Source organism: Mus musculus, chromosome 3 (genome assembly GCF_000001635.26).
Source record: "Mus musculus strain C57BL/6J chromosome 3, GRCm38.p6 C57BL/6J".
In the NCBI taxonomy this organism is placed as follows: Eukaryota; Metazoa; Chordata; class Mammalia; order Rodentia; family Muridae; genus Mus; species Mus musculus.
In genome coordinates, this window is record NC_000069.6 from 116,733,350 (window position 1) to 116,750,175 (window position 16,826).

A 16,826-nucleotide genomic window follows, 5' to 3' on the forward strand; every position below is an offset into this window, starting at 1 on the left:
AGTTACACATGGATGCACAAAGCTTTAGAAGATTCATGGGAAAGGAATTTCTTCTTATGGTGGGTAGAGATGACTAAAATTTGATGATTTTATTCATAATGTCAGGAGTTTTAACATCAACTATAGTCCTGATGTAAAACTATGATTGATTAATTTCTATTTGTTTAAAGTATAAAACCTTTTTGGCTAAGGATCTTATGAGACAGAAGCAAATAGAGGTTGTCTTAAAAATATAATAACTTTGGGTTATGAGCCTAGCCTCTAATGGCTGAGCCATCTAGCATGGCTGTCCTCTGAGAAGCCCAACAAGCAGATGACTGAGACAAAGGCAGATACTTACACCCACCCAATGGACTAGTCGGGGACCCCTGTGGTTGAATTAGGGAAAGGCTGGAAGAAGCTGAGAAGGAGGGCGGCCCCATAGGAATGTTGGGAGCTATTAAGACAACTCTTGATCTCTGAATTGGGCCTCTCCCCCCAAGAAGAAAAGGGGGTCAAAAGCGGGCCACCGACACACCGATTCCGAGAACAACCACAGAATGTTCCAGCCCTAAGTCATCTCCGATGTCCTGACCACACCCTGATACCACCAAGTTCTTGCTTCCCCGTGTAGCTGCCAAAAGAAAGAATTTCTATTGCCCCACCTCCCACTAATAAGTACTTCTCCTTTTGCTTGTATTGCCCTACCCCTCCCACTGATAAGTATCTGTACTTCCCCTTTTGCTTGTGCATTCAAGCCTTGGCCTTTCTCAATACATTGGGGTCTTGATGCAGTTCAGAATGTTTCCGTGTCGTTATTCACACAAGACCCTCGTCTCTCTCTACCCCCCGCCCCCATTTGGTTCTTAGGAGAAGGTCCCCTCAAGACCTTCAAATAACTGGACCTGCTGGACAGGTCATAGGAAGACTCAACTAATTTGAACCCCGAGATCTCTCAGACACTTAGCCACACACCAGTTGATCAAAGGCCTCTGGCACATATACAGCAGAGGACTGCCTGGTCTGACCTCAGTGAGAGACGGTGGGCCCAATCCTTGAGAGACTTGAGGCCCCAGGGAGTGGGAAGGCATGGCAGGAGAGGGTTGGGTGTGTGTGGAGGGTCAAGGGGACCTCCTCTTGGAGACAGAGAGAGGAGGAATGGGATGAGGAACTGTTGGAGGGAGGACCTGGAGGGGGGATAATGACTGGACTGTAAATAAATAAATAAATTCTTACACGCGTTCACGCGACCGGCCAGGAAGAACGCAACAAACCGGAATCTTCTGCGGCAAAACTTTATTGCTTACATCTTCAGGAGCAAGAGTGCAAGAGAGCAAGAGCTCTATTGCTTACATCTTTAGGAGCCAGAGCGCAAGAGCGCAAGAGAGCAAGAGCCAGAGCAAGAGAGAGAATGGCGAAACCCCGTCCCTTTTTAAGGAGAATTATCCTCCACCTAGGACGTGTCACTCCCTGATTGGCTGCAGCCCATCGGCCGAGTTGTCGTCACGGGGAAGGCAGAGCACATGGGGTGGAGAACTACCCTTGGCACATGCGCAGATTATTTATTTACCACTTAGAACACAGGATGTCAGCGCCATCTTGTAATGGCGAATGTGAGGGCGGCTCCCCACAATAAATAAATAAATAAATAAATAAATAAATAAATAAATAAAGTAATAAAAAATGATAAAAAAAAAGAGGCAAATGGAAAAAAAAATAACTTAAAAGTCCCTTGGGAGTCTTTGTCTGCATTAAGAAGAGGTTGGAAGAAAATTTTATGTTGTAAATAATCGCTCTGTAGGACAAGACACTGTGTAATAGCTTCCTGGGCCTTTTGTTGACTTTATCATGCCCTTGAGTATTCAAAGGGACAAAGACTTCCCACTTTGGAAAGAACAAAGGTTCTTTACAGTCATGCTATCCCCGATGTGTGCTTTCTAAATCTTTTATTATCATTTGGATGGATGGGTAACCAAGAATTATTTCCTAGTGACTCTAGGGTTCAAACTGCTTGATGGCTTTTGACATTCTGCCTTCCTTGTCAACGGCAAACCTTGTATCACACACTTGGTAACTAAAACTGATTTCTTAGAAGGCATCTGAAAATCCTACATTGTTCCTTCTTATTAAAAAAAAACAAAAGTTACTAAAATAAATAGGTTTACTCAATATGCGACTGTTGGTGGTATGCAGAAGGGGTACTTGATTTAGGCTATAACAATGCTACTAACATAAAAAATGTAGACACTTTATGCTCTACAAATTCTTAGGGATTTGTGGATGTCTGTCCTTCCCTGAGATACTACTATTTATCACAGTCTCAGTGCCACTTTGTTTGCGAAGAAAACAAAGTAGGTGTGTCAGAAATAGCTCAACGGTTGCAAGCACTTACTGCTCTTGCAGAAGACCTGGGTTTGGTCCCCAGCATCCACATCAAATGGCTTACAGCTAGCTATACTTCTAGCTCTAGGGGATTCAACACTCCTTTTCTGGCCTCTGCGGGTACTGTACATACGTGGCACACAGACTCATGTGGACATACATATGTTCAAAATGAAAAAATTTTAAGAAAACAAAATAGTGATATGGGCCATGACTTCAGTGCCCCCCCCCCTGCTTCCCCTTAGTTCTGGGAAACAGATCAGGACTTTTCAGATGCTAGGTAAGCACTCTAACACAGAGATTCATCCACCCACCTCCATCCATCCATCCATCCATCCATCCATCCATCCATCCATCCATCCACCCATCCATCCATCCATCCATCCACCCATCCATCCATCCATCCATCCATCCATCTACCCATCCATCCATCCATCCATCCATCCATCCATCCATCCATCCATCCATCATGTATGTATGTATGTATGTATGTATGTATGTATGTATCTACCTACCTACCTATCTATCTATATCTATTGATGTGAGGTTTTTATGCTGAATATTAAACATAAGGCCTGGTTCGTGCTAAGGACCTGGTCGACCAGGAGCTACATCCCAACCCCAGTTTTTTTTTTGTTTTTTTTTTGTTTTTTGGTTTTTTTTTTTTTATCAAATTGGTCTCAACATCCTTTAATTTGAATCTCTCAAACTCTTGTCCAATAGCAATAGCTTCCTTCTTATCTCCTCCTCTTCCTCCTCCTCCCCGTCACCTCCAGGGTCTAACTATATAGTCATGGCCTCAGAATCAGAGCTCCACCTGCCTCTGCTTCCTCCTTGTTGGGATTAAAGGTGTGTACTACCATCCCCCACAAAAGCATATTCTCTCCAAAAGAGGAGAAAGCACAGATGAAAAGGATCATATCTCAAAACAAAATGCACACTTGGACACACTGATTGGTGACAATGGAGACCCCTGTGCCCTCATTGGTCCCCTCCCCTCTGCTCTGCCTATAGATGAAATAACATCAGAAAGGCTTTGAGACAGTTACAACGAGGTATTAATGACATAGACCATTTATAGACTGTGACACTTCTTCATACTTCCTACTCTGTGTATGTGGTTCCTGGGGCCATGAACTCTGTGTTGGTACCTGTGTCATTCCAGAAGTGTACAGCTGCTGCTGCTGTGATCTATACTCTAAGACAGCAATAAGCTAACATGTAATATCCTCGCCAGGGATCAGCAGACATCCTGGAGGAGAGGACAACATTAATTTAAAAGCCAGAGAAAGGGATGGGGTGTTGTACCAGGGAACCCTTTAGCTTTGCTACATGCTGCACTGCAGAAAAGCAGTCTTCCTATAGCACAGTGTTTACCAAGACCAGAAGAATCCCTAATTAGGGCAAGGACAGAGAACACAAAAAAACACATCACTTTTATAAAATCTGGTTTTGTCTATGTTTGTTGTTGTTGTTGTTTGAGACAGGGTTTCTCTGTATAGCCCAGGCTGTCCTGGAACTCACTTTGTAGATCAGGCTGGCCTCGAACTTAGAAATCTGCCTGCCTCTGCCTCTGCCTCTGCCTCTGCCTCCTGAGTGCTGGGATTAAAGGCCTGCGCCACCACACCCGGCTAGTTTTGTCTATGTTAACTGAGCCTGCTGTCCTGTTTGTTTTGACACTAGGTGGTGCACTAAGTCCAAATTTAGGTGGATTTTGTACTAGATTTAAAACCGTAAGCTAGGACGCTGGTGGGTGAGATTTTGGTGAATTCGAGTAGCACAACCTTCTGTAACCATCCATGGCTGCATTATATCACGCAATGAGCCAGTTTCCCCAGCAACCTGGGCTTGCGTAAGTCAGCCCTGACCACCCCTCCCCCAGCACCATGCTGGATGTGCTGGACATTTCTCTGGGAAAGTTACACAGCAGATATTGCTTCATTTATCTCCCTGGCCAGCCATTTCCTCATAGCACATAAAATCATGTATGGTAACACAGACTGGCGTGAGGAACCAAAGCTGGCCTGCTGGGTTAACTTGTCCTGGACAGCTTGTCATTTGGGCTTCACTATGTTGTTTAAGATAGTCTCAAATCCCTGAGCTTAAGTGATCCACGTGCTTTTGCCTCCCAAGTAGCTGGGCTATAGGAGAGTAATGCTACATCTAGCCGAACAAAGTCTTTCCATCTCAGACTGACGTTAGGGTTTTTCCAAAAGCTCCCGTGGAAAATCTCAATGGATTTGTTTTTTCTCCTCGTTATTAAATTATTTAGGTTCATTTGATAAGCTTCACAGGAAAGATTGTCAAATGAATGAGGTTGATTCTTCTTTATGTATTTTATGTGTGTGCTATTGGTAGAAATGTTACAAAGATTGTACAAACCTCATGGATATCTGATGTCTGAGTTTCATGTTAGCAATCATAGCTCTAATAACCTTACAACGCCATGTTAATAAGAAGTTAGTGTTTCTTTCCACATATAGAAATAGGCAGGCTCCCTTGTGAACCCACCGATATGGGACTCGAGTCAGGTCTTCAACCATGGCTGTTTAAGTCTTTCGTCTCCTGCACACAGTGCATGTGTTTTATGATTGTTTGTTCCTGAACACTTCTGCAGGTACCTATAACCTGAAAGTGTTTCTTTTTTAAGTAGTTCTGGAAAAGTTCCTGGAAAGGACGGGCTTTGGGGACTCTAAGGGACCAGATTTGGGGGCTATATAAGAATTTTGAAAGCTCCAGTGAAGAAAAGATTTCTGAATCTCAGAAAACCAGAAGGAAAGAGAAAACTGCCTACACGCGAGTCAGTGACGTGGTGGAAAAGATGGTGATGCCTGTGCCTCTTGTTTGAAGTGGCTTGGTTTGTAAAGCGATTGATAAATTGTTTATGGTATCAGCACGTCCTGACACAAAAGGCCAGGTGTAGCAGTTGTTGTCTGTAAAGCCAGCACTGAGGACACAGAGACACCTGGGTCCTGAGCTCACTGGCTGGAAAAGCAACAGCACTTTGTGATCGTTAGGCCCCAAACCCCAAACTACAAACTGACACTTAGCATTCCTTGGGCACCTGTGACATAGTTTTCTGCCTGCCAGGAAGGGCCACTTCTCTTATTTCCCACTACCTCCGTCAAACGATTCTTAGCATCAGTTCTACTTAATGTTAGGTGAGAGAGAAGGAAGACATCCTAGGTATGCCTGAAGCCTTGCTCTTGTGGTGGCTTTTGTTCTGTTCTGTATTCTGCAAGGGATCATGAAGTCATTCTTACAAGCTAATATCTTCTAGCTCCCTATTAGCCCAGACCTGCAAGGCATAGCAAAGCCCCACACTAGTCTCCAGGTTCCTTAGTACCCAATAACACGGACCTGTAACCCATATCAAAGCCACCAGGATCTTCCAGATTACTCCCAATCTAAAGCTAGACACTGCTCTCTTCTTTGCCTTCTCTCTGCCTTCAAGAGGTAGTGGCCATGGTAGCTTTGGACTCCCCCCAATGCCTCTGGTTAGTCTCTATCATCTCCAGGTGACAGTTTGCTATTCAAGTAAACCTTTCCACCCATGGAGTCATTCATTCAATGGTTTCATTGTGCCTTAATTAGTGATCACTTGCAGAACACAGAACAGAACAGAAGCCGTCAAAAAGCAATCCTTCAAACATACCTACGATTTCCCCCTTCTTCTTAAGTACAAACTGATGTTAAGGCAATCCTTCTTTTATACATCTTGTTTGTTAAGGATTATCAGAATTCTTCCAGGAAAAAAGGACCATGCTTATAGTTCTCTCTCTCTCTCTCTCTCTCTCTCTCTCTGTCTCTCTCTCTCTCTGTTCTCTCTCTCTCTTTTAGCATTGCTAAGGATTAAAAAAGCAGCAGGCCTTTGGTCCTTGGGACTGGAGAGATGCTCGGCAGTTAAGAGCACTTACTGCTGTTACAGAGGACCAGGGTTCAGTTCCCAGCACCCAAGTTGGTTGACTTACAATTTCCTCCAACTCCAGCTCTAGAAGATGAAGTGCCTTCTTCTATCCTTCACGAACACGGCCTTTATGTGCTCAAACTCATACTCTGACAGACACAATTTAAAAAAAAAAAGGCTGGAGAGATGGCTCAGCAGTTAAAAGCTGTTCTTCCAGAGGACCTGGGCTTGATTTCCAGGACCCACATGCCAGGTTCCAACTTCCCGTAACTCCAGGTCCAAAGGATCTGATGTCTTGGCCTCTGTGGGCACCAGGCATATATCTGGTACACTGATTGATATACAGTGAAGGAAAACACATGTACAATAGAATAATAGTTTTTAAAAAGTTTTATTAAAAAGTACATTTTAAACACACACACAGGACTTCTTCACACATTCTAGGCAAGTGCTCTACCACCAAGCTTTGCGCAAGTCACACATTTCCAAAAAATTCTGTAGCACACGTGCCCTGAAGACCTGAGTGAAACAGGGCTCTCTTTTAAGATTAGCTACAAGCAAGATGTAAACAACTGCATTTCTTTTTAACTAGAGGGAGGAAATTAAGCCAGCCCGATCCATCAAAATGCTTAGATAATTTACAGTCCTGAGAACACAGAGCTGGCCTTTCAACATCTCCAGTACAAACATTTTACAAGAAGGAAGTAACTCTCCTGTTTACCCAGCTTCCACGTCCAGAAGGAAGTAATGTGAAGGCGGTTGGAGTTTTATCTTTGTGACAAAACTCTAGTCCTCAAATATTTTTTTTTAAAGATTTATTTATTTATTATATGTAAGTACATTGTAGCTGTCTTCAAACACTCCAGAAGAGGGAGTCAGATCTCGTTACGGATGGTTGTGAGCCACCATGTGGTTGCTGGGATTTGAACTCTGGACCTTCGGAAGAACAGTCGGGTGCTCTAACCCTCTGAGCCATCTCACCAGCCCCCTCAAATATTTTTTAATAGGTGTTCTTATCCAAAGAGATCTTAAGCAAACTTAAAATTCTCTGTACGTTATTCAAATTAATAATCTACGAGTTTAAGAAAAAACCCTTAGTTTGTATGAGTCAAAATTTCAGCATTAATCTATTGTTGAAATACAGGTAGATTTCTTTTTGGATGGGGGGGGGGGAAGAGTTTGTCATTTTGTGTGTGTGTGTGCAAGACAGAGACAGAGAGAGAGACAGAGAGACAGAGAGAGAGAGAGAGAGAGAGAGAGAGAGAGAGAGAATGAGAGTGAGTGAGAGAGAGAGGTTCATGTTGACAGTTCCTTCAGTGAGAAAATGCTGCCAGACATAAGAGGAGGAAAGGCGAGAAAGGGGAGCCAGGGAAGCAAAGACAACATCAGGGCGAGAGGAAAGCACAATCCTCAACAGATACCTTCCTAACGCCGGGACCCTTAACACAGTTCCTCATGCAGACACCACGAGTTATTTTGTTGCTACTTCAAGACTGCAATGTTGCTACTGTTACGAATCATAATGCAGACATCTGACATGTGACCCACAGGTTGAAGACTGCTGCTCTACCCAGTACTATCACAGCCAGGGCAGAGGAACTGAGCTAGCCCTCGCCCTGAGTGAAGGAGCTGAGATCAACCAGGCCGGCTGACCTGAACTATGCTCACGTTATTACAAGATGAATCTTTTTTGGAGCATTCCTCCCTATAGTGTATCTATTAAAACTGAGCAGTATCTGGACACTACGGTTTAGGTCTATAATCCCAGCACTTGGAAGGTTAAGGCAGGAGGACTGCCTTGAGTTTGAAGACCGACTAGACTACAAAATGAGTTCCAGGCCAACCCTGGGCTATAAAGTGAGACTGTGTCTCAAAACAAAACAACAGTTCCCTACTTTCAAAATATGCTAACTGCCTTAAATTGCTTGACCTGAACATTGGCAGAATTAAGTGCCATATTTACTAGTCAGCTTCCACAGACAGGACTTGCTCACCCCCTCAAGCCCCCCGCCCCCCAGTTATTTAATTAGCACACCGAGCGTGAGATTTAATTCCTGGCTAAAATTCCTAGTCCCAACTCTTTGATCACCGGTGTCATCTTTGATAGGACATTTCTATTTGCAAAGGTACTCCAGTGGTGTAACTTAGCCTGTGCTTGGCAATGTCATTCTGAATGTTTACCCAGGAATACAGGCTAGAAACATTTTGACCAGAGGACACTAAGTGGGTACCCAGACTCCTTCAGGACAGGATCTAATGCTTCCCACAATCAGGGGCAGCTGACGCCAGCCACAGCTGGACCTGTGAACGTATAAGGATCTACCAAAGAGGATTTCTGATTTGAAGATGAGGGGCTGAATTTTGTCCCAATGTTTCACTATTGTGTGACTTTAAGTAAATGTTGGTACTTATCAAATTTATTTATAGCATCCACACAATTTAATTAAAAGTACTAACAATTTTGGGACTTGGAAAAACACTGAAGAAAAACAAACAGCTACAAGTATGGAGCAAGGCTTTGAAAACAAAAGGTAGGGACTGGTGAGAAGGGTGGAAAAGGGTTTAGCAAACACTGAAACAAAGGAGCCAAACCCAGGAGCTGAGGGGTTAGCTCAGTGCTAGGCACCTTCCCAGCAAGCCTAAAGCGGGCCACGGGATTAGTCCCCAGAATAGAGTTGGGGTGGCGCAGAGCCTGGGGGTGAATAGACAAGAAGAGTTAAACAAGTGAACAGAGGCAGGTAACAAGGAAAGAAAACCTGAATGTCTGTAGAAGATATCACCACGGATCACATTCAACTCATGACGCTGGACTACGGTAACCTGGGGGAAAGACCAACCACTGAACCTGATGCAGATGTACGAGATGTGGCTACCGGGCACACATAGGCTCAGGAGGAAACAAGCAGAGTTTATTGACTTACTGTCCGACTAAGTTTACAAGAGCTACTCGGGACCACATGAGGCCCAGTTAAAGAAAATGTAAAAGCTTTGTAAGTTAGATACCCACACCAATTAAAACAATGAAGCCACATATATTAGAAAAAACAAAAAAACCAAAAAACCAAAAACATCTGCTCTAAAAACATTGAAGCAACAGTAAGCAAAGCAAAACCAGAATGGACCAGCTTTGGTTATTAGAAGATATTCTACATGCTTAGATTGCTCAGTAGTATAATTGAAAACAAAAATTGTCTGGCTTTTTCAGAAAGTAAATGTTCACATCCATTTGCTACAGTATTTGTGAGTTGGTAAGTAAAACGTAAATAAAGATTCACCGTACTCAAGATATACCAAAGGAGTAGATGCTAACAGACTTAGGGATACACCGAAAGCTTACTTCACACAGCTACTTTAATAAAAGGTGAGTCTCTGCACACCACTCATGACGACAGGGAAATGTACAGTAAAAACCATGGAGGAAAGCAAAGAGAGTCCTTTAGAAAAAACTTTTATTTTGACACACAGACATGAACACTTGCTCAGGAGTCAGAGCAGTTTAAGACACAGGAGAAATGATTACCGCTTAGGTGATGGTGCTCATTGAAATGACAGGCCTCCTGTTTCCACAGTCATCTCTGAGACTCACTACAATATCACAGCATACTGGTTAAACTGGTAAGATTGCATTTCATTTAGTAGAGTAAGGTTGGTTTTGGCGAGTGAAAAACCAAGGCACAGAGCATTTGGGATTGTAAATAAAAACAACGGTATGCAGCATCACACGGGAATGAAGCGCTCTGCCTAAGTGCTCTTAGGCCAAATGGCAACTATCCTTTCACAGTCTAAAAGCATTCACTTAATTACAGTGGCTGGGATAAGGTAAACCATACCTTCTGAGACTTTCAAATAGACAGTGCAAAGCACAGCACAGCACAGGTCTTTCATTGATAGCCCTCAGTAGGAGCACTGCCCATTTTCTGAGGTGGATGGTGACCCCATTATAGATAACCTAATATGGCTATTTTAAATCTTTCCTCTCTTTCCCCCCTCCCTCCCCTCTCACACTCCCTTCTTTCTCTCTTGATGGTTTTAGGGATAGTACGAAGGGCTTGACACATGCTAAGCAAACACTCTGTCATCAAGGTACGACTCTAGGCTTTTTTCCCCTTGAAAAATTCCATAAATATGCCCAGTAATTTCCATTTTGAAAATGTAAACTATCTCATAGTGGGAAACTGGAATTTAACAGAATTGCTTTATGTCCTGGTGGCCTGTTTTATTATGTCCAATTATTCTTTAACACAAATAGGTTATGTTAAGTATAGTTGGCATTTATTATATTAAAAACATAACTTATCTGTTAAAAATAAAGCACATTTTGAAGCTCTGTGCTCCATCTATGAACATATACTGTGGGTGGAAGCTTCCATAATTCTACATTCATAAAGCAATTACCAAGTGTGTACTGACTGCATTAGGCATGGTTTTATGACTGCTGTAGAGCCGGGCATGGTGGTGCACGCCTTTAATCCCAGCACTTGGGAGGCAGAGGCAGGCGGATTTCTGAGTTTGAGGACAGCCAGGGCTATACAGAGAAACCCTGTCTCGAAAAATCAAAACAAACAAACAAAAAGGACTGCTGTTACCAGACGGCAGGGCAGCCATGAAGCCCAGCCTTGGAGTGCGCCAACAGACAGCAGGACTTAGGATCACCTCTCTCTTCCTCCAAACTGAAGATGATACACGCTTTTCTTTCTTTCCTTTTTTTGTTTTAAACCCTGCTTTGAAGAATACTTTTTTGGTAACCTTCTATGGGAAATGATCATATTTCTTTCTGATTCAAATCAGCAGAATGTAGAAAAAGACAGGCGCAGGATGAGGTTCAGTTGGTAGAGAGCTCGGCTAATACGCATGATGTCCCGCGTGATCCCCAGCACTGCAGACACTGGGTACGGTGGCACACATGATAGTCTTCAAGAAAAAAGCCAAAAAGAGATCAATAATTTTTTGTTTTGTTTTTATTTTTTAGACACAGGCTTCTCTGTGTAGCCCTGGCTATCCAGGAACTTTCCCTGTAGACCAGGCTGGCCTTGAACTCAAGAGATCTGCCTGCCTTTGCCTCCTGAGAGCTGGGATTAAAGGCGTGTACCACCATTCCCTGGCTATGAATGAGATTTTTAAAATGAGTTGAGCTTACATTTCTTTATGACCTTGCATTCAATAATGTCAAGTGTTCACACAATTACTATTTATGAGCCAACTATAAATCATAGAGGGTTTCCAGAACAACAGCCATTGACCACGCCTGTGTCTCACAGCTGAAAGGGCAGTACTGGCCGTTCTCATTGGTGAGCTCCGGAAGGCCTTTCCATGGGGATCTGAAAAGAAAGAAAAGGAAAGGCATTTTATGAGACACAGCTTAATACATATGAATAAAGTAGGCAAGTCCCAAGGTTTGCCGTTAACTCTAGAAGCCATCAAAGTCATTTGTTATAAAACAATATTCTAAAGGTGTGTGTGTGTGTAAAGACTTCACAAATAAATTATGATTTGAGATTTAATACTAGCAATACAAATGAGTCTTTCATCATTATTATTTATGGTTTTTTTTTTTTTTTTTGAGTTAGGGTCTTGCTTTGGAACTCCGGCTGGCTTGGAACTTGCTATGTAGCTGAGGCTGGCCATGAACTTGGAGTGATCCTCCTGTCTCTGCCTTCCAAGTGCTGGATGAAAACAGATGTGTTTCACTAGGCCCAGCTTCATAACTAAAACTTTTAAAAAAATCTAAATATTCTCTCAGGCATAAATTTAGCCTGTTTTGCATTTTGAGATAGGGCATCATGTAGCCATATGGCTCTAAACTCATGATCTTCCTGCTGTGGTACCCCCCATGGGCTGAGATTCTAGGAAGAAACCCCCCAGGCTGGCAATAATTTAAGTCTTTTAGACTAATGTTAGGACTCAAACTGTAAATATGTAGGTGTAGGGCTGATGAGATGGCTCAGCGTGTAAGAGCACTGATTGCTCTTCTGAAGGTCCTGAGTTCAAACCCCAGCAACCACATGGTGGCTCACAACCACCCGTAATGAGATCTGATACCCTCTTCTGGTGTGTTTAAAGACAGCTACAGTGTACTTATGTAAAATAATAAATAAATCTTTGAACTGGGGCAAGCAGGGACTGAGCGAGCAGAGTTGACCAGAGTGAGCGGGGCTGACCAGAGAAAGCAGAGGTCCTAAAAAAATTCAATTCCCACAACCACATGAAGGCTCACAACCATCTGTATAGTGCACTCATATGCATAAAATAAATAAATAAATCTTAAAAAGAAGAAATTAAGAAAGTCTTTGGCTAAGTTTGTACCATCTTAGAAAAGTACACAATACCAATACTGTTTAATTTACTAATAATTAGGTCAAAGGGCACAAGAAATACCACTTGAAGTAATAGTCAAAAGACCAACTGATATTTTCAAAATAATGAAAATTTTTACTTGATAAATGAATCAACTCAAAAGGCTCAACCTGAACACTTCAACTATTATTTTATTCTATCTTAATATATCCAAATTATCAGTTATCCTGAAAATTAAAGACTATTCTACAAGTATAGATCATAAAATATAAGATCCTCAAATACTTATATAAAATATAAGAACCAAAATACTTAACGGAGGTAGAAATTCCATGGTTGAAAAAAACGGTACAGAGCACAGGGTGGGTTCCATGAAGATGCACTTGGCATACAAAGACAAATTCTATGGAACCCTTGCTTACCTGGTAGCTAATACACTGACTGGACATCAGGCACGGGATGACTTACCTCTCAAGATGAACATAATGTCTAGAAAGAACATTTTTAACCAAAAATACAGTCTTCGCAGCAGTCTCTGGACCCATCATTTTGGAAAAATACAACTTTGCACGAAGAAAATACCCAATTGGCCACAGCCACTCCTAAAATATGATTTAAAAACAAAGAGAAAAAGAATTGTGAATATCTAACTTTATTTAAAAATAAGTTAAATTGAAAACTCTGAAAAGAAAATGAAATTCTTACAGGTCCTTGGTGGTAATTGAAGCCTCTAGCAAGGTTGTAGTTGTCATTGTCTAAGGCATTATCATAAACTCCACAGTAAACCATGTCACTGCAAAAGGATTGGCGTGTGAGGTCAGTAAAAGAGGGTCAGGCCTCACACAGGAGGCATCAGCTTTTCAGTAACAACGGCAAGAAAAAGAACCTCTTCTTTCCTAATCTGCAGCGTGAGCTCGCTCAGCGTCGGTACCTTACTTAATACCAAGTACAGGGGACGTTAACAATATGTTCAAGTATCCGCATGTTTTCTTCTCATTTACATCCCAGACTTTAATTTATACATAGGTAGGATATAAATGATACTAGAAGAGGGCCCCTGGAGGGAGGACGGGAAGGCAAGGCAAGGGAAGGCAAGAACAGTACCGGATATATGTAATGTGAGGGCAGAGTGAGGGTTGTCGGGTGGGAGGAAGATTGACAGGTAGCCAGGGAGCAGGGGGAGGAGCCTTCACAGAAATATGTATGAATAGTGTCATAATTAAACTTATTATTTTGTATGCTAATTAAAAAAATTAATAAAAATATTGAGGCATCTTGTCTTCAAGGAGCTTGTCTATATTGTATTTAAAGTCAACCATTTCAGTAGGCTTTCAATATGTGCACAACAATTAAAATGTCCAAACAGTTGTTTGAATTACGAAAAAGTAAAGATAAGGTTTTATTGACTACAGAGCAGAAAGGCATTATTTATGTAAATTATTTATTTTGTGGTGCCTACTGATCAAACCTTGGGCCTTATCTATACTGGGGAAGTATCCCACAATTTATACAACCTTAGTCCATGTAGGGTCATGTTTTAAATTTCTCTATGAAGCTATTTTAAAATTAAAATGAGGCCGGGCAGTGGTGGCACATGCCTTTAATCCCAGCACTTGGGAGGCAGAGGCAGGTGGATTTTTGAGTTGGAGGCCAGCCTGGTCTACAGAGTGAGTTCCAGGACAGCCAGAGCTACACAGAAAAAAAACCTGTCTCAAAAAAACTCAAAAAACCCAAAAAACCAAACAACAAACAACAACAACAACAACAACAACAACAACAACAACAACAACCAATAACAAAAAACAAAAACTAAAATGAGGGCTGGCGAGATGGCTCAGCGGGTAAGAGACTGCTCTTCCGAAGTTCCTAAGTTCAAATCCCAGCAACCATATGGTGGCTCACAATCACCCATAATGAGATCTGACGCCCTCTTCTGGTATGTCTGAAGACAGCTACAGTGTACTTATGTAAAATAATAAATAAATCTTTGGGCTGGAGCAAGCAGGGACTGAGCGAGCGGGGCCGACTGGAGCAAGCATAGGTCCTAAAAATTCAATTCCCAACAACCACATGAAGGCTCACAACCATCTGTACAGCTATAGTGTACTCATATACATAAAATAAATAAATAAATAAATAAATAAATAAATAAATCTATCTTTAAAAAAGTAAAATGAGTATACGGTCAGATTATAAATAACAGTTGAATAGATATTGCTATAATATGTAGAATTTAAAACAAAGTTATATACTGAGCAGTGTTATAAACATTGCCAACAGATGAGTTATGCATAGTAAGTAAGTAAGTACAATTTAACTAAATTGTAACTTTTAAGATGTTGTTTCATGACACAAAGTGGCCATATGAACCTTTATCATTAACTTTTAGTGAGATCAGCAAGTCTTCTGTTTGTTTTTGAGGGCTTAGAGTTTGAGACAGGGCCTGACTGTGCGCCCCTGGCTGCCCTGGAAATGTCTCAGTAGTCCAGGCTGGCTTTGAACTCACAGAGACCTTCCTTTGTGTGCCACCACACCTGAGCTGAACATGCAAACAGACAAAAAAATAACAAGTATCTGTAAACAAAATTTTGGGTATCAAGAACGAAATCAAGCCAAGCATGGTGGTATGTGTCTAATGCTAGGAGGTTGAGACAGGAGGGTCAGGAGTTCAAGGTCAGTGTCAGCTGTGTAAGACTCTGTCTCAATAAACAGAAACGAAATAGCAAGATCAGTATATAGAAAGGCCAGTTGACACAGGGGCAGTGGTGGCACATGACTTTAATCATAGCACTTGGAAGGCAGAGGCAGGCAGATCTCTAAGTTCAAGGCCAGCTTGGTCTACAGAGTGAGTTCCAGGAAGCTACAAAAACAAAAACCCAACCAAGAAAGAAAGAAGGCAGGCCATGTATAGCGGTACACGCCTTTAATTCCACCCCACTCTGGAGGCAGAGGCCGGCCTGGTCTGCAGTGGAAATCAGCACGTGATAAAGTATAAAAGCCTGGCTCAGATGGTAAGCACACTGGCTGCTCCCCCAGAGGATGAGGGTTCAATTCCCAGAATCCACATGTCTCACGACCACCGGTAGCTCCAGTTCCAGGGTATCTGATGCCCTCTTCTGGCCTCTGTGGGAACTGTATGCAAGTGGTGCAACAGAGCTACATGTAGGCAAAACATAAGAAAACAAAAACAAAAAACCCAGAAAGACCCTAGAAATTTAGGAAAAGGGTTATAAAAGTAAAGACATTTGCAAATGCAAATTGTAAGATAAAAAAACCACAGTTCTTTACTGATTTAGGCAGAAAGAGTGGTGCAATTGTCCAGGAAGGACGGAGACTTCTGGAAAAGAAGATCATTACAGCCACCACTACAAGTGGACACATATGCCTGCCACTTAAAATAGCACAAACAAGTGTAGGTTATCCAGGAGTATGGAAAAACTATCCACAAAAACAAAACATAAAGACTGTCCTTGAGGGCCTGGAAAGATGGCTCAGCAGTTACGAGCATGTGTTCTTCTTGCAGAAGACCTGGGTTCAATTCCAGCACTCACATGATGGTTCACAACTGTCTGTAACTCCAGTTCCAGGGGATCCATGCCCTCTTACTGCCTCCAAGGGCACCAGGCACACATGTGGCACAAAGAAATATATGAAGGCAGAACACTTATACACATAAATGAATATGGGGGTGTGGTGCTGAGGACAGAGCCCAGGGTCCTACATGTGGTAGGCATGCACTCTACCACTGAGCTACATCCTTCCAACTGCTCCTCACGAGGCGGGCTCTCATGTGGCCAGGCTGGTCTCAAACTTGTGAGACAGTGGAAGGCCATCATGGACTCTCAATTCTCCTGTTTCAACTATCCAGAGGCTGGGCTACAAGTATACGCCATCATGCTGGGCTCAAGAGCTATTTTAAAGATTTATTTATTTACTTTATGTATATGAGTACACTGTTGCTGTCTTCAGACACACCAGAAAGGGCATCAGACCCCATTACAGATGATTGTGAGCCACACTATGGTTGCTTGGTATTGAACTCAGGACCTCTGGAAGAGCAGTCAGTGCTCTTTACTGCTGAGTCATCTCTCTAGCCTAATACTAATAATACTAATCTATGTGGGTTAAACACAATTTCAACTGCCTTCTTCTTTTCCCTTTCCCCTTTCCCCTTTCCTTTCCTTTCCTTTCCTTTCCTTTCCTTTCCTTTCCTTTCCTTTCCTTTCCTTTCTCCTTTCCTTTCCTTTCCTTTCCTTTCCTTTCC

The 16,826-nt window shown here is 42.3% G+C and overlaps 1 protein-coding gene across 3 annotated transcripts in view; it reads right to left on the reverse strand.

Moving 5' to 3' along the window:
- Positions 1 to 6,649: 6,649 nt before the first annotated feature.
- Agl (amylo-1,6-glucosidase, 4-alpha-glucanotransferase) overlaps positions 6,650 to 16,826 on the reverse strand; it is a 68,168-nt gene continuing 57,991 nt past the window's right edge. For 2 of the 3 annotated variants that reach the window (XM_006502287.1, XM_011240280.3), the window contains 3 exons: positions 13,268 to 13,355; positions 13,031 to 13,164; positions 9,157 to 11,586 (listed from right to left, as the gene is read on the reverse strand). In XM_006502287.1, coding sequence (XP_006502350.1) covers positions 11,469 to 11,586; positions 13,031 to 13,164; positions 13,268 to 13,355 — 340 coding nt within the window. In that variant the 3' untranslated portion in view covers positions 9,157 to 11,468. Of the gene's footprint in view, positions 11,587 to 13,030; positions 13,165 to 13,267; positions 13,356 to 16,826 lie in introns of all 3 variants that reach the window. The other variant, NM_001081326.1, reaches the window with a different exon arrangement.